Consider the following 21,517-nt stretch of genomic DNA (forward strand, 5'->3'; position numbering starts at 1 on the left):
ACGCTCACCGCACACCCTCCCTCCCTCCCAGCCATCCCTCGAAGCACCAATGCAGACAGGCAAGAATCCAGCCCGGGCCCTCACCCAGCACCCAACTTTCATCTTCACCTATCTCTTCCCTCCGATCTCGTGTACTCATAAATTATTACAATTAATTACAGCCAGGGAAAACCATTCATGCCATGCCCCCACCCCCCACCCCTGGACTCCGACGACGAGCTACCAGGAAACTCACAAGGCAGCCAGCCGGGGCAGGCACGAGCTGGGCCCGGGCCTCAGCAGCCCCCACCCCACCCCTGGAGTCTTCACGCCCACCCCACCCTGCCTGGAGAGCAATGGCAGGCACTTGCCCTTCCGAGGTAGAGGGAGCCCCTTCCCTGGCTCCGGCTTCCCCCAAAGGATCTGAGCACTTGCCTCCTCCACGACAGCAGCCTGGGAGCCACAGGGAGGAGAAATAACGAGAACTGGATGCGGTTGGGTTTCTGGTTTTTTAAGTGACTTCGATATATTAACACAGAGCTGTTCTACCATAACAAACAGAAGCACGTTACAGGACGGACGCTGGGGATCAGAAGAAACACTGCTATGTACACACCCGAGGCGCCGGCCTGCGCCGCCGGACCCAGCCTGCGGCACGGTCCGGGCCCTCGCCCCTCAGCTCCTGGGCTGGGAATTGTTATTGTGTATGTGTGTGTGTCTTTTTTTTTTTTTTTTTTGTACAAAATCTGCACGCAGAGCACCCCAGGCCTGGGAAGGGATGGCCCGGACCACATATGATACAGAAAAAAAAAAAATAGAAATATAGCGATTCAAGTACTGGCTTCTCTGAAGAAAGGAGGGGAAAAAAATCACATTTGTGTGTGTCATTTATTTCAGTTGCGCTGGGAGAAGAGAATGCGGTTTCTCTCCCCGCCTCCTCCTCCTCGCTGGGTAGAACTAACTCTAAAACACCAATTTCTCAACACTGAACCCTCCCAAATCGCAAGAGTTTTCCTTTTCCCCTTCCTTTTTTTTGTCTCTTTTTAAGCTGATGGGCTTTTCTCTATCTTGCTCTTTCCTTTTCTTTTCGTGCTCTCTCCCGCCTGGGTTGGGGTATTTTTGTGGGGTTTTTTGTTTTTCCCTTGGCTGTGCCGAGGCAGCAGGCTGGGGCAGGGTTTAGGATTGCTCCTTGTCGGTTTTCTCTTTATTCATCTTTTTCATCTTCATCCTCCGGTTCTGAAACCAGATTTTGACCTGCCGCTCGGTGAGGTTGAGAACCCGGGCCACCTCGTACCGACGGTCCCTGGTTAAATACATATTGAAGAGAAACTCCTTCTCCAGTTCCAGCGTCTGGTACTTGGTGTAGGGGCAGCGCTTCTTCCTCGTGGAGCGGGCGTGGATCCAGTTGGCCACGGGGTTGCCTGGAGGGCCAAACACAGGCAGGGGTCAGCGGAGCCCCTTTCTAGCCCAGGACCCCTGCCACCCTACCCCTAGGCTTAGCCAGGCTCCCCAAACGCAATGATTGAACCTGAATTTGGACACGTTTGGTTTTTGGAATTTTCTCCCTGACTCCTTTAGCGTTCTGCCCTCTCCCCATCTTCCCCCTCTTCGGTTTCTAGCACCTAAAACTATAGGAAATCAAAGCTATCAAAGCCCCTACAGTCTGGTCCTCAGCTTCAAGAGTAGTAATTCGAGAATATGCTCATAAAAAGTCCAAATTCCCAACTGTTTCATAGGCCCATAAACGCTTCTCTCTCTTGTTTTTTATTTTTATAGCGAGGTCTCTCTCCTCCCCACTTCCCTCCTCCTCTGCCCCCTCCCACCCTCCCAGCCCACGACCAAGTCCTGAAATTTCAGCAGTTCTGTTTCCTGACCCTGAGAGTCCCTAAGCCCCTCACCACCGTCTTCAGCGCCCGTCTCTGCTCTCGGAGTTCAACCCTGCTGAGGCGAATTCTCAGAGTGATGCTGGAATGGGGAGAGCCTTTCTCCTCTCCCCAGAGAGCTGCTGGCCTTGGGACAGGCTCCCCTATATCTTAGCTTCCCTGTTTGGCTTCCAGTGCCCCCCTCCTGCCAGCCCCAGGACAGGCTCTGCAGGAGCCAAGCCTCCAATTTCAGGTTTATGGGAGTAGCTGAGGGCAAGGAGGGAAGCCTTCAGAGGGGTATAATTAGGCCCTGGCCCCTTATGGGGCTGGAGGAAAGGATTTCCTGCAGCCCCCTCCTGGGACTCCCCCAGACACTTCCTCACACCCAGGGGCTGCACCCCCTCCCCTGCTGTTTCTCCTTCTTTCCCCTTTTTCTGGCCCAGCAGCTCCCACCTGCCCCCCCCCCCACACACACACACCTACCCCTGCCCTTCTCTGCAATACTCAGAAGGCTCCAGTCTCCTTGATGGGGAGTGTGTGTGTGTGAGTGTGTGTGTGTATAATTCTCTAATCTGGGGAGATGCTCCCCCCCCCATTCCTCATCCCTGAGCCCGGTTTTCAACCCTCTTTCCTGCAGACCCTCAGAAGAGGGCTCTCAAGTTTAAGGAGACTGGGACCCCACTTCTCTTCCCCAACTCTGTAAGTCCTGATTTCTCCAAGTTCCCAGGCTGTGAAATCCCCCAGACCCCTCACCTAGTGCTCCTGGGTATATAAGAAGTCCATGCACCTTCTCTTTAAGGAATTCCTCCTGGGGTGAGACTCCCCATGCTGGCTGGGAGGTAGGGGTGATTTTTCTCCCTGGGGTATTTCCTCTCTGTCCCCAGTGTCCTCCTCATCTCCCCCCCCCCACTCCAGTCCCACCTCAAACCATAAAATGAACCTCAACCCTACCCCATCCCCTGGCCCTGTCTGCATTTCTTCGAAAGTAGCAACTGAGCCAAAAAGCCTGGGCTGGGGGTGTGTGTCTGTGTGTGTGGGGGGGTCTCTCATCAAAGCCAGCTCCAGGGAGAGGAGCCCCCCTCAGCCCTCTCCCAACCTGGCTCCCTGGGCTCCCTTCTCAGACCTTCCTGCCCCTGAAAGCTCCCCAAGGTAATTCGCTTTTATTGAGTCCTCGCCCCCTCGCCCTCGCCCCTCTCCCGCGCTCCCTGCGCCGCTCCGAGGGGCTGTAATCCGGCTCCCCCCCGCCCGGCCTCCCCTCCCCTCCCGCGCTGGTTGTAAAGGAAAATTGCTCCCAACTTACTGGGGTCCAGGTCGGCCTTCTCCTCTTTGTGCTTGCTGCCGGCGAGTGCGTCCGCCTCGGGCGAGGGCAGTGTCTGCGGGGCGCGGTCGCGCAGCTCCCCGGGCGAGCCGTACATGTAGTCCGGGTAGCTGCGGCCGTCGCCCGGGCCGCAGTCGGCGCGGCGTCCGGGGTAGGCGTCCGGCTTGAGGGCGTAGTGACGGCCCCCGGCCGGGAAGCTGGGGAAGGAGACGGCGCCGGACAGCGGCTCGAGCCAAGTCCGCATGTAGCGCGTGTCGGCGCCGAGGTGGGGCTGGGGGCCGTACGGGTGGTATACCACGGACGACTGCGAGGGCACGGGCGCCCACGACGTGCTGAACACTGCCGGCTTGGGCGCGAAGCTACAGGACGGAAAATCGCTACAGTCCGGCACCAAACCGCTGGGTCTGGCGGCGGCGGGGTGAGCCCCCGTGGCCGGAAACCTGGACGCTAGGAGGTCTTCATTGTCGTGAGAGATGAGCGAGTCCACGTAATAGTTACTGATGGGCCCCGTCGCCGACATCGTAACAGGGTTTTACATACATAAGATTATTGTATGAACTGTATATGTACTTTTTATCTGCTCACAGAACAATCAAGGCAGGTAATTATTTTTCCAGCCTTTTCCCCGCAGCTCATTGGTTCCCCGGCCCCCACGTGATCGTATTTACCCAAAAATACGGCGCGGATCAATGCGCAGGGGCTTTTTTTTTTCCTTGCTTTTTTTTTTTTTTTTTTTTTCCCTTCTCCCACCCCCTTCTCTCTGCTGATCCCCGCGACCTGCGTTTTCCTGGGGGTCCGGAACTCTGGACCCAAAGCGTCGGCCACCCCCTCAGGACAACTGGTATCTCATCAGAGCACTCTCTTGCCCATGTCCACCCATAAGCAGATGGCCTCCCGCACCCGCCCCCCACCCTGGAGGATTTCTTAATGGGGTGAAAATGCCAGTCCCCGAAGCCAGGGCTCCCGGACCCCCAGGGCCGAGCTGGGCGCGGGAGCCCCGCAGGGGCGGAGAGGCCGGCTGAGGTAGGTGGAGGAACTATTTCTTGACGTAATCCGTCTCTGTCGCCCCGACGCTCCCGCAGTCTCTGCGCGAGCCGAGATCAGCGATTGTCAGTTCGGAACGTGGCTTTTAAAAATGCGTTTTTAAATAGTGTGTATGTATGTATTTCTTTCAGGAGCAGCAGCAGCGAGGGAGGGAGGGTGGGAGGGGACTGGGGAGGCTGGGGTGGAGGGAGGGAAGGAGGGAAAGGGGAGCGTCCTTCTGCCACTGGCCAACTCAGCCCCCCAAATCTGGGGTAGGGCAGCTTGGGGAAGGTGGTCCGCCTGTGGGAGGGGTAGGACCTCGGGACCTCATACACCTTTATCCTCAGAAGTCCTCTCTTTGCTTTGGCACAGATATGCAAGCTCCTTTATTTTAAATTTATTGTCTCTATCTATTTATCTTTCTTTGCCAGCTTGAAGAAGTGGAGGAGAGATCAGCACAAGTTAAGTGGGGCGTCCCCATCCCGTCTTCCTGCTCACCCTCCTTTGCCCCCAACTCCATCTCTGCAACACCCTGCCCCCCCAAAAGAAGTCACTCCAGGGCTCTGTCTGCAGAGAGCCAGGGTGAGTGCGGGCAAGGCGAGAGAGAGAGCGACCTCGGTCGTGGGCAAGTAGCTTGTTTTTACGTCCTTCAATAAAATTTTTATGAGGATCATTTGATTGTTCATAAATGTGTCTTTCATTAAATAAAATTGTAGGCTGTTTTTGGAACGGGAAAAAAGCAACGGAGGGATGGGAGAGAGCAGTTTCTTTGGGGTCGGACGCAGGGATTCCGGAGGGGGCAGTGTGATTGTAGGGAAGATCAGACAACTTGGATTCCTCCCCCCAATAAGTTGGTTGCTACCTTCCTCCTTGAATTTGGGGTCTGTTGCCCAGCCCTCTGCTTTCCATCAGACTGCCCCATGGTGGTTTAGTAAAGGTGGGCTTTAAGCTGGCAGGGAATTCTCAGTGTGGGTGCAAGAGAGGGGGCAGGGAGGTTGGCTGGGGGTAGGGAGAAGGGCAGGTGATGTCCCCAGGGACACAATGCACCCTAGGTATGGCAGAGGGAGTTTGAAGGAGGGGTGCAATTTCAGGGTCAGAAAAGAAGGGTCCCAGTTTGTGCTATGGGAGATAGGCAGGAGCTGAGGCTCAGACGCAGGTTCTGAGGCAGCAGAAGGACAAGGATTCCCAGACATGAGACGCCTGCCCTTCTTTCCCACTCCTGTCCCCAGGAGGGGACCAAACGCCAGGGGTGGGGGGTGGAGGATGGTTTTCTCCTGCATCTCTGTCGACCTGTCTCCTCTAGGGTGGAGAAGGGCTAGAGAGAGGTGTCCCAGAGAGTGTAGCATGCATGTTGGGGGGGGGGGAGGAAAGTTGAGGGGGGAAGGGGAGATCTACAGCCTGCAGCACTGACCCCAGCTTTCCAGGCCCCCTCCCCAGTCCCTGCTCCTCCCCCTCTCCGGTTCTTTCCTTTTCGGTCTAGCGGGGCTGAGATTTCGACTCACGGGGGGTGTGTGAGAAGTGCCTGGCTGGGGATAGACAACCCGGGGCCTCAGCCTCTTCGCCCTCAGCTCTGATTGTCTTCCCCTCCCCCGGACTGGACTGGTGTGGGAAATCCAAATTACAGCAAGAAACAGAATATCTCTTTGGCCTTGATGGAGTCGGGCTAGCTGTCAATCAAAATTTCTCCCTCACTAGTTCAAGGAAAAGACAGGAGGTTCCCTCCTGTCCCCCTGCCGAGGCTTTCTCCAAATCCCCAGCACCGTCAGCACCTCCCCCAGCCCTGGCGGCTGGGGACCCTGCCTGGCTCTTGGGCGGCTGCTGACAGCAATGAGCAGAGACGCGTAGCCTTCAGCGGGCCCGGGGGCCAGACAGAGACCTAGAGGACATCAGGGGACAGAGCCTGAGAGAGACTGAGCCTGAGACATAACAACTGAAACGCGGCGCCAGGCCCATGGAGAGGAAGGAAGGAGGGAAAGAGAAGAAAACGGAGGGCTGGGATAAAAAGAAAAGGAGAGGGGAGAATTAAAGGAAAGAGGGGGGGCAAGATGAAAAGAGATGGGAGAGCAGGGAGAGGAAGGCATGCGGGGAGTGTGAGGGAGGAAGGGCGGCGATAGGCAGGCAGGACGGGGCAGGGCGCGAGCTGGGAGCAGCCGTGGCATTGTGCAGTCCGCTTGCTTGCCGGGCCTTTGCCGCGGGACCCGGCTCAGGGCGCGGCGGCCACTTCTGTCCGGACACAAAGGAGAAAGAGGCCTCCTCTCTGGCCCCTCCCGGGCGACCTGCTGGGGTGGGTACACTAGGCCTCCGGGGGATGTGGAACCCCGTCTCAGCCCAGGCAGCCACCCAGGCGGCTGGGGGCTGAGCCACGCTCTAGCCAAGGAGCTAAGAAGACATGATGAAGGAGAAGGTCTCAAGCCCTGCTCCTCCTTTTTCGTCTTCGCCAGGCGACAGGGCCCATCTGCCCCAACCTCAGGTCTCCTAGAAGAAAGGCGCCCCGAAAGACCGTCTTCCATGGGCCTCTACTATTTGGGAGAGCCCTTCAGACAGAGTGGCTGTAAGCAGATGCCCCTTTCTCTCCTACCCCCTTTGGCCACTGCCTTCTTTTCAACTCTTGAGCTGCCTGCCCACCCGGCTTGCCCACCCAGCAGAGGCGACAGCAGCGGGGCAGCCGGGATCCCAAGGCCCAGGCTCCCTGCTGCCGTCAAATTCCCCGTGAAACTGAGGGGAGATTGTCGCCTTCGTTTGAGAGCGTGAACTCAGACCCTCCCCACTCAGGCACAGACACAGCTGTGGATCAGGAAGCAGGCCTCGCCCACAGCCCCCTCCCCACCAATGCCCCGCTTTGCCTAGGCCTTGCAGAGAGCAGCAGCCATGAGGAGGGGGCTGAAAGAGACTGGGAGTCCCTGAGTTCACCAGGCCGAGGCCCCTCGGGCTCCACAGCTGCATGTGGGCTGTACCCCCTAGTCTCTGCATTTGGAGGTGGGATGGCAGGCAGGTCAGGGCCCTGAAGCAGAACTTCAGGCTCCCCCCACACACCCCCAAAGCCAGGCCTATAGATGTGGGGGCACAAAGGATGTGGGGGCACCAGTAAGGAATCGCTCGTCTTTCCAGGATCACCTACTCCTTCTGAATCTCCTGCCAGATTCCCAGACTCCCTCTTACCCCCACCACTCCCTTCAATTTTCCTCAGCACCGATGGGGCAAACCCGAGGGACTGGAGGACACTGGGAGTCCCTGTTGGGGAGGGGGGGAAACCCCAGCTTTAGCTGGCACTTCTGCATCCGCTCTGGTGCTTAGAGCTTGCCTCCGACCCCAAAAGATTACACTAGGCACAGGAGAGCCCCCTAAGGGGGAGGGGCACCTTTACTCCATCACCTCAGACCTGCACAGCTGCGACCACAACCAAGCTAGCACCACCGTGGGAAGGACAGACAGACAGACAGACGGACAGGTTAGCGTCATCCCCTCCCCTTGCTCTGCGCCTCCCTCTCAGTGATTTAAATTCCCTCCGGTTCAATCCACACCGTCAAGTTCGGATTAAATTTAAAACAGGCTTTTCTCCCGGTCCGCAGCCGCCGCAGGCAGGGAGCCCGCTCCCCGGCTCGTCAGCACCCGCCCGCGCGGAGGAGGCCGTGCTCCATTTGCTTTCATTTTCCTTCTCCCCCTGAAATGGGCTCGTTTCACCTCTCCGCTGCCCTCTCCCCCTCCCCGCCCCCTCCCCGGTTCCCCTCTTCTTTCCCCCCTTCTCGTTCCTGGTCCCTCTTTGTTGGGAAAAACACACCCACACACAACTCCTCCTGGCTAAGGCCTGCGCTGGAAGCAGAAACTGAATTCTCCTGGCCCGCCGCGAGGAGACCGCGTCCTGCCCCCACCCCAGGTGGGTATCTGGGATCCCTACAAGCCAGGAGTCAGGCCCCTAAGCCCAGCAGGAGTGAAACCCCTAGGGCCTGTGAACGTGGCCCTCTCAACGCCACGGCCTGCATTCCCGCCGGCCCCCCGCCCGCCCTGCCGCCCCGCAGCAAACGGGGCTGTTTCCGGCTCCCCCAACCCGGGTCTGGTTTCCCAGCCTGGGGAGTGGCTGAAGGAGGAGCGGCCCCAGAACCAGGGGTGCTCTCTGCCCGAAGCCCCCATGGCTCTGGGCGCCTTGTTACCTGATCTTTGTGTGATGTGTGTGTCGCAAGGAAATTTGCAGTGACTTTGGAGCCCAGACTGAGGAAGCGGAGGTGGCGAAAGGAGAGACAATACGGGGCCCGAAGTACAATTAAGGGGCCAGAGCCGCTAGTCTCTCCCCCGCCCTCCCTGCCAGACTAGGAGCTGTCTGGCCTCAAACCTCAGGGCAACCCGCGAACCTGGAGCCGGAAACTCAGCCCGTGCCGGAGGGAACCAGAGGATCCGGCATCCAGAACGTTGGAGGAGAGCTCCCTTCCAACTTGGGGGCGCAGCAACCAGCCCTGCTGTGTTGCGGCGAATCCAATGAATGAAAGTGCACATTCCGACGAAAATTCCCGTTTTTTTCAGCTTTTGGAAGGAGAGCCTAGGGTCTGGGACGTCTCAGACAGACAGACAGACAGACAGGCAAACCGCATCTCCGGAGGCAGACAGACTCACAACATGAGTGTGAGCCTAAAATCAAATGCAGGTTCAACACTCCCGAGGCCTCTCTGCCAGGCCAGGCAGGCGCCGATCTCCCTACCTTCTCTCCCCTCCAGGGCGTTGGGCAGAGACCCGGAAGACTCCGTCCCTCTGGCTTGGTCCAATCCCGCCTCGGGAAGCGCCTTCGTTACCTGCTCCTCGGCTCCCCACGGCCACAGATGCAGGGCAGCCGCCTCCCGCCGGGGGAGGGAAGCCCCGGCCACCGCAGCCGCCGCCGCCGCCGCTGCCCGCCCTCCTTCCCTCCCTCCCTCTTTCTCGCCCTCCCTCCCTCTCTCCCTCCCTCGCGCGCTGCCGCTCGCGGGGCCCTCCCGCGGGCAACCTGTTCTGGACCAAATCCAGGTATCTCCGAAAGAGAGAGAGAGAGAGAGAGAGAGAGAGAAGGACCTCTTACGTGGAAAAGAAAGAAAGAAAGACCTTTAACCGCGTTTATTTTCCAAGCTCTGACCACTGGCCGCCCTCTGTTCAGACGCCCTGGACACGGCCCTGTAGCAGCAGAGGTGTGCGGGGCCTGCTGCCTCGCCCACGCTGACCGCCGCGCCCCTCGCACAGCGCGCTCCACACTCTGGGCCGCCGCCCCCCGGCAGCCCAAACACCAAACAGACCTCAAGGTCCTTCCTACAGACTCAACATCCGGTCGCCCGCCTCGAGGCTGGCCTCCGCCCGCCCCGGAGCCCGCTCTGCTCCGTCTGCGGCCAAAGTCCACACACAATCCACCTTGCCCGTGCTCTCGCGCCGGGCCCGGACGCCCCTCCTGGCCGAGGCGCCCGCCGGGCCACACTCGGCCCACGGTCCTGCCCGGGACTGCAAACCTCGTCCCCTGCACGGGACCCACACAAAGCCCAGTGCCCTGACGCTCCCACCCGCAGCCCCCAGTCCCCAGCCGCTGCTGCCCTTCACCTGTTCCCGAGAAAGGCTGCGTCTCCGAGCCGGGGCAAAGCCGTGGGCCTGGGCGGAGGGTGCCGGGGGAACCGGGGAGCCGAGGTCCCAGGGAGGCTACAGAAGATCCGCCGGGCTAAGCCGGAGCCCCCGTAGCCCGCGAGATTATCTCAGAGACCAAAGCTCTCCTTGGCGAGCTCTTGCCTTTTCCTCCGTCTCCCGCAAGTCTTAAACACTCACACGCCGAGAGTTCAGCTCTATAAATCCTGCTCCTCTTTCCCATATCATAATTAAAAAAAACCAGTAGGGGAGGTTTTAACTTTTATTGCGATTTCTGGAGTTGGGCTGCGGAGCATATATTAAGTTTACGCTTATGCGCTCTCGGCGGGGAGGGTCCTTTAAGAAATAAAAATCCATCTTAATATCCGCAGACGAGAGAGATAATTTTTTCCCTCCTCTTCACGCTGTTTCTTCTGAAGACTCCCTTCCAGCGAAGCGAATAAATAATCACCCTCGCCTTAGCCATAATCTACAGTCCCAGGGCCCCGGGGTGGACTCTGGCCACCAGCCTGGCCCTCACCTTGGCGGGATGAGAACTCACCCCATTTCCCAGGATTTGGGGAGGGGGACACCCCAGACTCGTGGCTCTGTGGCCACCCCCCATCAAGCCCACCAGCTCTGAAATGGAAATGGGGGCAGAGAGAGACTCAAAGAGCAAAAGTCGTTCATTGGTGAATTTCGGCCCATGAGGGACGCTCTCCCCAAGCCAGGCACTCCTGAGCACCCCGCCCCTGCCTGGGACTCCCTTCACTCCAACTGGCCCTGTGATTCTGACAGCTTGAAAACTCAGAGACTGCTAAGGGCTCCCAAACCAGGGGAGCCCCTGCCTGCCTCGCACCAGCTGGCCTTCCTCTCTGAAAACCTCCCTATTTCCCCGGGAGCCATAGAGAGATTTGAGCGTTTTCCTTCAAGGGAAGAGATTCTTTTCCCCCACAAAGGGCTGGGGGACAGACGGAAAGACAGACTAACAAATTCAGCTAGGGAGAAGAAAGGCTCTATTCCATTTTCTCCTCTAGCCTCCCTGGGGTCAAAGGAAATCTCTTTGTATAAGAAAGAAAAATACGTGAAGTATTCACGTAAAAAATAGACGTGGGATTTGAGAGAGCCTGGAGGAGCCAGAGATACAGAAACAGAGACTCACACTCATACAGGGTTAGAAATATCCCCCCAGCAGACCACTGTGAGAATATAGAACTCCAGGTATATATTTTGTTACAGGGACACAATTGTGTTCCCGTCTCCAAGTTGAGAATGTGTTAATAACCATACTATTTCCAAAGTAAGAGAACCAACAGCCTGTCCTCCTCCTTTTGGCTTTCTCTTTCCCAATCTTTCTGAGAGCAGGGGTGTATCTCCCCATTCTCCCTGACACCCCCCCCATTTTTTCTCTGCAGGCAGAGAAGCCTTTTTGGGGAGCCTTCTCTCTAGCCACCAGGGCCAGGATTGAGGAACCAGATGGAGAAAGGAGGGGAAGAAGCTTTGCAAAGTTTCACATTGCTCAGATTCTCCTTTACTCCATTATCCTCCCCTCCTCCCCCTGGCATCAGCCAACAACCTTCCCAACAATATGGTAATGGTGGGCGCTGGCAGCCTCCGTTCACCCAGACATTTCCACACAGCGCAAAGACAAGCAGCTGCCTGACAGCCACAGACACAACAGACCCAGGCCTGTGGGCCACAGACAGCGAGACAGAGACTAGAGCCAGGTTCCTGTCCTGATGTTTCCCAGTAGGGCATGTGGGGGGGGGGGGGGTTTCTACTTGGACTTGATGGCTTCCCTCTAACCTACTAATACCCTAAATATGCCCTTTCTCATTGGGGATGGAACTATAGAAGGGGAAGGGGAGGTGGCTGAGCTGGCGCTCAGAGTTCCCCAACTCTTGGGACCCCCCCCCACCCCAGTCACCCCATTTTTCTAAGGGGAAGCTCCAGCCCCAGCCAACTGGAGGCAGATTTTTGTCTTTGGAGGTGGCAGGTGAGAGAAACTGGCCCTTCCAGAGACTCCCTTCTCTTTCTGTGCTCTCCTCTCTTCTACTGATCCTGCCCCACCCAGCTACCCAACTGAGCTGGCCCACCAGGCCACCTCTTACTCAAATTCCTGAATTTCCTTGGAATTGGCTAGACTTTCTTTGTCTGTCTCCATCAGCTGGGCCCAGGAAACAATAGCTGCAGGAAAAAACTCCTCTCCCTCACTCACAGGGATTGGGACAGGCTGAGGAGTGGACAGTATAAAACAGGGCTCTCCAGACTTGTCCTGCGGCCCCACTCACAGCTTGCCCTCATCAGTCTGTGCCCATTTGCCCTATCTGGGAGGGGGCTGTGGGGCAGTCCCACTGGGGAGGGAAGGAGCCGGGTAGGTGGGTAGGGGCCCTCGACGAAAACCGACTGATGTAACTCAGGCAGTTTCTTGTTGCCGAGTTCAAAACTCAATCCCAACAACATGAAACTACCTAAGCCACAGATCAGCTGAGCGAGCAGGGCGGGAGATTCGGCTTTGCATCTATCGGGAGGAGAAGGGAAGGGGGTTGGGGAAGGAAGAAATTCAGCCCCGTCCCCCTTTCCGCCCCCACAACCTCCCTAAGGACTAGAGAGTAGACTTTGGGTGGCTGGGTGGGTAGGGGGTCTGACTGCCCTCATCAGCCTCTGGTCTAAGCAAATTGCTCAGGGAAACTCTGGTGAAATGGGACCTCCAGCCGCCAAACCCCCCGCCCCGCCCCCAGCACCGCAGTGGAGCTATTCCCCTGCCTCTGGCTCTGGCCCTGGGGGAGGCTGGAGGGTCCTTCCACTCTTGAGCTGGGTCCCCTGTCTTGTCCATCTGGCTCTCCTGTGCTCTCCTCCTGGAATCCCTCCGATCCTCTCCCTCTCTCAGCTCTGCTTTGCTTCCCTGCATCTATGGGTGGCTGAACCAAGGCGCCTGTGCTCCAGAGCCTCTTCCAATCAGGCCACTTGCCTGGCAAAGCCCCACGGCCAGGGAGCGTGGGGACCGAGAGCCTGAATAAGGCTCACATCCAAACCAGCAGAAAGCAGGAAACCCAAGCTTCAAGCTCCAGCCCTTTCTAGCCCACTCTCCCCCTGCTTCCCCCAGCAGACGACCAGACTGAGCAACATCTAGACCCATGTGTCGACCTCAAGGCGACCCTAAGTGCCCGTGTAGCGAAAGAAGCCAAAAACCACCAATTCACCCCTTTAACAGCCGAACCCCAAGGCAGCGGGGTCGGGGAGGGGAGGAGAGGGAGCTCCCGGCCACTGCCCTCCACTGCGAGCGGCCACAAGGCAAGCCTGGGTTCTCAGCAAGCTCAGATGCCCGAAACACCTTCCTCCCTGTTGTGCCCGCGGCACGGCCGGGCACCTGGGGACGCCGCTAGTCCCCACTCCGCCGCCAAGAGAAGAACAAGAAACCGCTTCTCTTACCTTGTCGCCGCCTCCTCCTCCTGCCTCTGCCCGAGCTTCTGCTGCTGCTGTCGAGGGGGGGGGGGTGGTGGCTGAGCTCCTCGTCCCCCTCCGGCGGTTAAGTTTATTCCTCTCCTTGGATAGGTGGGGGGCTCTTGGGGTTCCCCCAGAAGCGGTGGGGTGTGCCTGGCCCAGCACCCCAGGCAATCAGATCCGTCTGCTCCTCAAGATTGCAGTTTGCTCTCTGCCTCTTTCCCTCCTCCAGTCACCTTTAAATGCATCTTTTACTGCAGCACCACATTATATTTGCAGATCATAAAATCCACCTCTCGCGCGCACCAAGACCGTCCTGACATTACTGTTTTATGACCTTGACTTATTGTGGTCACCTGGATAATATTTAAATCAACGTTATGGTCTCTCACTTACATTAAACCCGCCAAGAGACATTCTAGAAAGGCTCTAGGAGATGAGTCAAACACAAAACACACACATCCACACACTCAGCCTCGTTGTGGGGGGGGTGTTGCTAAAAAAAACATTTAAAAACAAAAAACCACCCATTTGAGGATTACGATTCTGGAAATTTATTAGGATTTTCTTCTCCATTAAGGAAGCTACATGCAAAAGATACAACATACAGAATATCTTTAAATAACACAACTCCCAGACAGGGACAAGGCGATATTTGGGAGGGGGGGGGAAATTCTGTCTTTGCTTCACTATGTTCTATTTTAAATTTTTAAATTTTTTTTTTTGTATTCCTCTGGATGGAATTTCTGAGGTGTCAGTGGCGGGGGGATGTGGGGGTGCTGGGAGGATTGGGAGAAAAGCAGAAAGCAGTACAAATACGAGACTTCAAGCAGATTCTCAGAGCAACCAGGAGGTAAAGACACGGAGAGGGTTTGCTGGAGGCGCTGGGCGCTACGACAAACACACAAAACACTAGCCGAACTTTCCAAAACGTCTATTATCCTAAGGAGGAAATGCAGCAAGGAAGGAGCGATTCTGACTGTGCTCTGCGAGATTACAGACCTTCTCTGGTTGATTTTTTTTTCCCTCTTTTCCCCCCTATGATCGGGTGGATTCGACCTTAACTTTGCATGGAGGACAGGATGGTGTGTGTGAGTGCGTGGGTGAGTGAGGGGTTGACACACACACCAGCCACACTCCCACCCTTGTCTATGCGGGCACACCACACCCCACACCCCGGCACCCCATTTCTCATGCTTTAGGTGGATGCATCTTCGCAGCACGAACCATAGGTCCCTTGGAAGGAGAGTCTGAGGTCTTTGCCTTTTTTTGCAGGCGCGTTGCATTTATACTCAGGGAGGGAAAAAAAAAATATACCACCAGGCACAAAGGGAGGAGGGGCGGGGAAAGGAAGGAGCGGGGAGAGGGGGGAGGGGGAGGGGAGGCCGCGCGCTCAGGTGAAATTAAAATTGGAGGTCAGTTCCCGGATCCGATTCTCTCGGTTCATTTTCTTGAGTTTCATTCTGCGATTTTGAAACCAGATTTTGACTTGTCTGTCTGTAAGGTTAATGGTCTTGCTAATCTCCAGGCGGCGCTCTCGCGTCAAATACATATTGAACAGAAATTCTTTCTCCAATTCCAGCGTCTGGTGTTTAGTATAGGGGCACCTCTTCTTCCTTCCGCTCTTTGCTGTCAGCCAATTTCCTGTGGTGTTTTCTGCCTTTATCTCCTCTGTTAAAAATAACATTATTTACATAAGTATCCCTTGAAGAGGCAAACCCTCGCTGCTGCCAGCCAGCTGTGGGGGCGGCTGAGGGAGCACAGGGGGGCTGCTTTCACCCCACAGGCCTGACTGGTGGGGTCCTCTTGGGCTCAGGGCTCTTAGAATTTCTTTGGGGTCCTGACTTACATGGGGGGAAAGACAGTTCTCGCCTCCAAAGCATTTATTAATTAAATTACCCCAATCCACCTTGACCTAGCAGATTCTGAGTACTCCCACTCTCCCTCAGCTTCCTGACCCTGGCACGCGCTCTCAACCTCACCAGGCCCTCCCTCCTCTGTGTTTCATTCCAGTTCTGGAAAAATCCAACTAGAAGGAAAAGCGCCTCCCAGGCCTCATACGGGGTTGCAGAGTCCCCCCTGCTGCCTAGAGCAATTCCCAGAGAGCTTTGACCCCTTTCAACTCAGTGGAGGGATGTTGTCGCCTTAGGCTCTGTGGCCAGAGGCCACCGCAGCTGTCCCTGCACCAGACCCCCAGCCCTTGTTCCCACCTGAAGTGCCACAGAGCAACTCTGCCCCTTTCAATCTCCCGTTGCCAGCTCTTCCTCTCCTGGCCATTTCCCCCAGGTGTGAGTAGCTGAAGCAGGGTTGCTGGTGCAGGCAGCAGAGGTCAGGGGCAACAGCCCTGGGGCGTGCTGAGGGGTCCTCAGACAACTGCCCTAGCCATGGGACCTAAGGTCAAGGGAGAGAGATATCCTGAGGAAATGCAGCCTCCTGGAAATCTCCACCTAGTCTACAGAGATATGTATGCCTGTACGTACATGTGTATTCCTGTAGAGATGCACACTGTCACACATATGTACACACATAGGCACACACGTGTCTATTTATATAAGGAGACGCTATAGACATAGTGTGTGTTTCTCATTATCTTATTGACAACTTCTCTCCTTGGTACACATGTTGGCTGGAATGGACCAGCCTTGCTCCTCAAGCAGCAGAAGAGACCTTGGCCATCTTTTCTAGGGAAAAGAAACCCAGAGTCCAGACACTCAAGAAGGGCACCCAGCAAAGGACTCTGCTGATGGCTCTGTGCTCTATCTCCCCGCTTTGCCAAATGAAACTGCCAGATTCCTCGCTCTTATCTTCCTGGGGAGAGGGACGGGGCCCTGGGGGAATCAAGAGGCACACACACACACACACACACACAAAAGCAAACTTGAGGCTATAGTTTAAGACATTTGAATGTCCTTAATTCCGCTCCGGACTCTGCACCTGCAGCCTCTTGCCAAATTGTTTCAAGGCTCTCCGCATCTAACTCTGTCCTATTTATTTTCTTATTGGGGTTGTTGGGTTTGGGGGGGAAGGGAGAAATTACAAATGAGGAAGTCTGGCCAAAAGCCCTCTTGGCTGTGGCCTGGTTGAGACACCATATGGGGGAGGGTGGTGAAAGCAAGAAAGGCAGAGGCAAAGTGCAGAGTTAGAGGGATTAGTTGGGGTGGAGGGGCTTAGGTTGTTGTGGACAGGGGAGGAGAGGAAGGGTTGCCTACCCCAACGGGGGCAGTCCCAGTTAGGAGGTAGACTTGTTAACCTTGACTTTGCTTTTGGTGGGGGGTTAGGAGGCAGGTTTTCCCATCCTAAAATTGTGTCCCAACAAAGCTCAGAGCCTGGGGACGGGGCACAAAATTAAACTTTCACGCTGCACATGTGCCACAGGGAAGCCTCCGTGGGTGTGTGTACCTCACTCCTGCAGCCTCATGAACACACCCGTGCTCATCTTCTGGCTGAGGAGATACCCAAGAGGGCAAAGCTCTACCCTTGCCCGCCAAAACAGTGTGTGTGCGTGTGTGTGCGTGTTTGAGAGGGAGCGGGCATGCGTGAGTGTGCGCGAAGCCTGAGAGAGGCGTGTGTGTGAGTGTGACACAGGTCGCCGCCAGGCATGCGTGTGCGCCGCATCCATATACAAAGCGCCACAAGATCCAGGCCGCCCCCAGCCTGCTCAGCTCTCTCTCAGTATTCCATCTCCCTCTACACCCAAAGAGCCCCATTTATATACAGCCTCCAGTAGCCAGTGCCATGGGAAACAGGTTTATTCCTCTCCTCCCAGTTGGGCCTTTTCTGATGTTTTTTGTTTCAACTTTTCAGGGAAAGTCGGTCCCCTCAGGCTCCCTCCGCTGCTCCCATTCCCCCCACATTCTTTCTCCAGGTGTCAGAGAAAGGTCCTGGAGGCCCCCAGTTCCTGCAGCAGAAATGAATCTTGAACCCTGAGCTTGAACTCTGGATAGGCTTTCTCTCTCCAACCCAAATCACGATGAAATCCAACTAAAGCAACATTCCCTTTCAGGAGAAGACCGCTTGCCACGCACACAGAAATTTTCCAACCACTCATTTGTAAGCTGCTTTTGGAAGACAACGAAAAAAAAATTTTTTTTTTGAAATTTAAGTAGAGAAAGAAAAAGGAAAAAAAAATTAACAGGGGAGACAAAAAAGAACTTACAACATCCCAAATGCCCTGTTCCAACGCCATCCCCAAGCCAGGCGTTTGGGGGAGGGAGGGAGGGAGGGACGTGGCGGTCAGCCCTTCACCTCCACCTCTTTCTGCCCCAGCCGCGCTGCCTGAGGCCCCCCCAGCTGAGCCCAAACCGCAGGAGCCCAAACCACAAGCACAAATCAGACTCACAAACAACAAATCGCGCTTCGAAGGAAACAATTTTCAACTGGGAAAACGCAGGAAAGCGAAATCCCCCTTCTCCTAAGCCTTCCCTAGTCCCTGGCCCAAGATCGCCATTTTAAGCTTTTTGCCAGCTTCTGACCCGTATGGGGGACATCAGCCCCCCCAGTCACCACCGCAAAGCAAGCAAACCGAAGCCAGCACGCGCCCGGGAGCCGTCATCAGCCCTGGGCAGCACAAGGCGCCTGCAGGCTGCCCGCGGTGCGCACCACTCCCGGGTCTCGGCGCCCACGGCCGCTGCCGGCCCGGCCCCTCCACTCTGCCGCTTACCTTCCTTAGCCAAATGACGCGCCACCAGCCTGGCGCTCAGCAGACACGAGTCGCAAGCCGGGATCACATTCCCGGGACCGTCCAGGGCCTCCTCGGCCCAACCCTCCCCTTGCCCCCGCCCCAGCCACGAAGACCAAGTGCCCGAGCGTCCCAGCCGGGCCGCGGCCCAGGCGGCCTTACCTTTCGCTTCGTTATCCGAGGTGTCTGGGCTGGAGTCCGCGGTTTTGGCCCGCTCCTTTTCGCTCTCCAAGGGGCTGCCTTTTGGGCCCGCCAGGCTCTGCTCGGTCTTGATCTCATTGGGGCTAGGGGTCTGGCTGTCGGACTTGGGGGTCTCAGGGAAACTCACTTTGCCCCCGAGCTGGGGCGACTCCAGATGTTCGGCGCGCGGGTTGAGACTGGCCCGCTGCTCAAAAGGGGCTTCGAAGTCGTTGGCCCCGGCACAGTGGGGCGGCTTGTCCAGCGCGGAGTAGCTCGGGCTGGCGCGGTAGTAGCTGGGCACGGGTACCTCGTGCTCCCCGAGGCAGGACTCCTGCAGGGGGTGGGAGTAGAGAGCTGCCTCGGGGCCACTTTTCGCCCGCTTCTCTGCGCTGTACATGCAGCAGACATTCTCCTCCTTGACACTAGGTGGGTAGGAGCAGGAGGACAGCGGCCTGCCAACAGGTTGTTCCAGGCGGTAGGTGGCTTTGGGGTCGCCCCAGGAGTCCAGCTGCGAGAGGTAGGACGGGTAGGTGTTGAGGGCGAGGTTGGGGCTGCTGCCCTCGTCCCTCTTGGAGAGCGAGGGCGCGAGCCCGCAGCCCCTCATCACCCCGCAGTTGAAGTCACTCCCAGATTGCATATACATGCCTGCGCTCCGGCTATAGCGCTCTCCTCCGCCGGGCGCAGCCAAGGGCTCAGCGTACGAGTTCGGAGTTACATTGCGAGGGCATGTCATTTTCAGAGAGAGGGGTTTTTAAGGAGCAATACTACAGCGGAGGAGCTGACATCTTTTTTTTTTCCCATCCGGGAGGGGGGGCGGTTGGAGGGGCGGGAGGGAAAAGAAGGGGAGGGGGGGGAAATATCAGCTCCATAATTATCCGCGCATTCAGTCCTCACCATGTGACGGCTAGACCAATGGGATTTGAAAATGGCCTTGATGATTCAGACGGCCGTGACGTCAGCGGGGTCAAGTTGTCGGCAGGCGGAGCGCGCAGCGTGGAGTAACAGCGCCACCTAGCAGCCGCCTCGGGGTAGGGGCGCCGGAGCCCTTCCCCGCGAACAAAGGAAGCGCCCCCGGGGCGGCAGGGGCAGGAGAGGGGTGGAGGAAGGTGGGAGGGGGGGGGGTTCTAGGAAGAATGGGGTTTGTTTACCCGGGAACAAGCCTGTAACTCTTGGGGAAAGTGGGGCGGAGAGGGGGGAAATGCAGGAGAGAGGGAGAGATCAAGGCATCTCGGGGCTCAAAACAGTCAAATTCAAATTAAAAGGTCAAGACACGATTCAGGTACTTCTTCCCTTCGCTTCACCTCTTCTTTTCCTCTCCTGGCCTCTGGGCCCCGCTTCTTCCCTTGGGATGGGTGTGGGGTGAACTTGGTGGGGAGGGCTCCAGTGGGCAGAGAAAGGGAGAAAAAGTTAAGGAATCCCAAACAGAACTAAACTTCCTGCTCTCCCGCGTCCCGGTTCGCTGGGCTTGGCCCGGGAGCTCAGTTCCCGGACCTCTCCGCTCATGGAAGCTGGTTGAGTTCTAAGTGCCCCGTGGGGCTTGACGGAGGAACCTCCCGTGTCTGGAGTGGACCAAGGAGGGGGTCACCATCACTTCAGGACTGCTCCAGGAGGGTAAAGGAGGTTTCCAGTGGATCTAGGGGTCGGGGGAGGAGGAAGCTGAAGACCAGAGGCACCGGCTCCCCGACCCCAGGAGCGCAGCCCGGCCTTTGCAGGGTGGGCGGCTCCTGGGTCACCATCTCAGGGGCTGGAAGGCTTTGGCCTTGGAGTCGGTTCGGCTGCTTTGCTGCAGGCCTTGGCGGCCCTCGCTTTCCAATTGACCTTGCCCCCACTAAAACAGGGAATATTCCCAGAGAGAAAGAGGGAGCCTGCGGGGCCTCCGCTGGTTTGTGGGGAGTCACGTATCACACGGGGAAACTAGGACACCAGATGCGACAAAATCCTACCCAGAGACGTGTCCTTTGCAGAGCGAATGGGCTGGGAGGGGGGGCGTTTTTAAATGGGGGAGAGGAACCAGCCTGTTTTTGTGGGTTTTATTTTTTAATAAAGGGAAAGGAGAAATAAGGGACAGGGTATATTTTAAATAGTTCTTTCCGTTTCTCCATGGCCTTTCTCCCAAAGCGAACTAAACTCTCCACCCCTTCCTCAGGAAACGGAATCTGGAGAATAACTTGTCTTTCCGGTTGCCCCGCATTTCCCCCCACCCCGGACGAAGCCCGGGGTTTCGATTTTCCAAAGGGCTGGAGTCTGGCAAGGCAAGGACCGGTGCTCAGGGCGCCCTGGCGTGGAGTGTGGAGGCTGGATCGCTCCTGGAGAGGCCCAAGCCAGCGGCTGCTAGAAAAGGACTTCGGAAAGAAATCAGCCGAACTCTCTCATCCAGGGGGCAAGAGAGGAGGCACAGGGGTCCCTGGACCCCCGGGAATCCTGGAAGAAAACGTGTAATGTGTGACTTGTTTGCAGGGCCAGCCAGGGGGAGAGTAGAAAGGGTTTTGTGTTTTCATTTGCAGGGGTCGCCGTGGGCTCGGCGCAGGGGTTGGCCGGGGCAAGGTTAGGCTGTTTAGGCCCCAGACGAGACTTGGGACAGCCCGGGCGGCACTCAATCCAGGGAGCCATTTGTCCCACCGCCCACCCCGCGGGAAACGGCGGAGACTTTATGGCCACTCTGTTTGTATTATCTGCATAAGTCTTTCCCCACCAGTTTGATCGAAACTGTTCGCTTTTACGAGGACCCAACGAAAATTCCCCGTCATATTTATCAGCCGGGGATAAAAATTTAGTATGGGAACTGATATTTCCTCATTTATGGGGCGATGAAATTAAAGACCAAAGCAATTGAGAATTATATGGCTTTGGGGGGGTTCCCTCCCCCCCTCTTTCACATCTCCTTTATTTTCCCGCCTGGTGTGCCTGTCCCTGGAGTTTGGCGTCCCAGTCTCCTGCCCTTGCCCCCTGTTTGGGGGTCTGCTGGGCCCTCTCCTTCACACCCAGGTACCGCTTGGCCAACCTTAGCTTTTCCTAGTTTTTCTCTCGGTGTCCGTAGCTGGGGGCCTCCCGGAGCCTCTGCCCCCGCCACGCTGGGATCTGGCTGGGGTGGTGGAGGGTTGCCAAGAGCTCCGCAGGGGAAGAATGGGAGCCCAGCCTGGGAGGGGGCGAGGAAGCGGGTGGGGGTGAAGAGGACAAACTCCAGATTACCTCTCAAAAACAGCAAGCCCCAAGACTTAACCTGGGGAACTAACGGGAGAGGAGCGGAGTCACTCCGCCTCCGGACCGGCTCTCCCTACCAGCCCGACACCCACCCCAAACTCACTCCTTACCTCAGCCATGGGAGGGGTTGGAGTCGCTTCAGAATTCTTGCCATTATTAATGGAAATTATCCCCCCCGGGAGAAGGAGCCTCCCGCCTCGGCTCTCACCTCCTCACAAGAACGAATAGTGTTTAAAGTTGAAATAATTAAAAGTATGATAAACACGG

The 21,517-nt window shown here is 56.9% G+C and overlaps 3 protein-coding genes and 2 long non-coding RNA genes across 6 annotated transcripts in view; 2 read left to right on the forward strand and 3 right to left on the reverse strand.

The window, feature by feature from the left end:
- The window catches only part of HOXC6 (homeobox C6), a 40,291-nt gene extending 26,954 nt beyond the window's left edge, over positions 1-13,337 (reverse strand). Inside the window, exon 1 of one of the 2 annotated variants that reach the window (XM_086713216.1) lies at positions 13,180-13,337. The gene's annotated coding sequence lies outside the window, so the exon portion shown is untranslated. Of the gene's footprint in view, positions 1-8,872; positions 9,017-13,179 lie in introns of those variants that run through there. The other variant, XM_086713211.1, reaches the window with a different exon arrangement.
- Positions 470-7,881, reverse strand: HOXC9 (homeobox C9). The gene is made up of 2 exons (XM_025930634.2): positions 3,142-7,881; positions 470-1,400 (listed from the first exon to the last, which is right to left on the reverse strand). The coding sequence occupies exons 1-2, from the start codon at positions 3,677-3,679 to the stop codon at positions 1,156-1,158; spliced, it is 783 nt and encodes a 260-aa protein (XP_025786419.1). The 5' UTR covers positions 3,680-7,881; the 3' UTR covers positions 470-1,155.
- On the forward strand, positions 7,153-10,138 carry LOC147579133 (uncharacterized). The gene is made up of 2 exons (XR_015253594.1): positions 7,153-8,056; positions 8,889-10,138. It is a non-coding gene; the product is annotated as an uncharacterized LOC147579133 (long non-coding RNA).
- A 392-nt stretch (positions 13,338-13,729) lies between the features above and the next one.
- Positions 13,730-18,898, reverse strand: HOXC10 (homeobox C10). Its single transcript, XM_086713197.1, has 2 exons — positions 18,032-18,898; positions 13,730-14,862 (listed from the first exon to the last, which is right to left on the reverse strand). The coding sequence occupies exons 1-2, from the start codon at positions 18,780-18,782 to the stop codon at positions 14,585-14,587; spliced, it is 1,029 nt and encodes a 342-aa protein (XP_086569323.1). The 5' UTR covers positions 18,783-18,898; the 3' UTR covers positions 13,730-14,584.
- Positions 18,899-19,167: 269 nt separating this feature from the next.
- On the forward strand, positions 19,168-21,517 carry LOC147579135 (uncharacterized). Its single transcript, XR_015253593.1, has 2 exons — positions 19,168-19,328; positions 20,196-21,517. It is a non-coding gene; the product is annotated as an uncharacterized LOC147579135 (long non-coding RNA).

The sequence above is a fragment of the Puma concolor genome, chromosome B4, assembly GCF_028749965.1.
Source record: "Puma concolor isolate L17-30 chromosome B4, mPumCon1.1.hap2, whole genome shotgun sequence".
NCBI classification, from domain to species: Eukaryota; Metazoa; Chordata; class Mammalia; order Carnivora; family Felidae; genus Puma; species Puma concolor.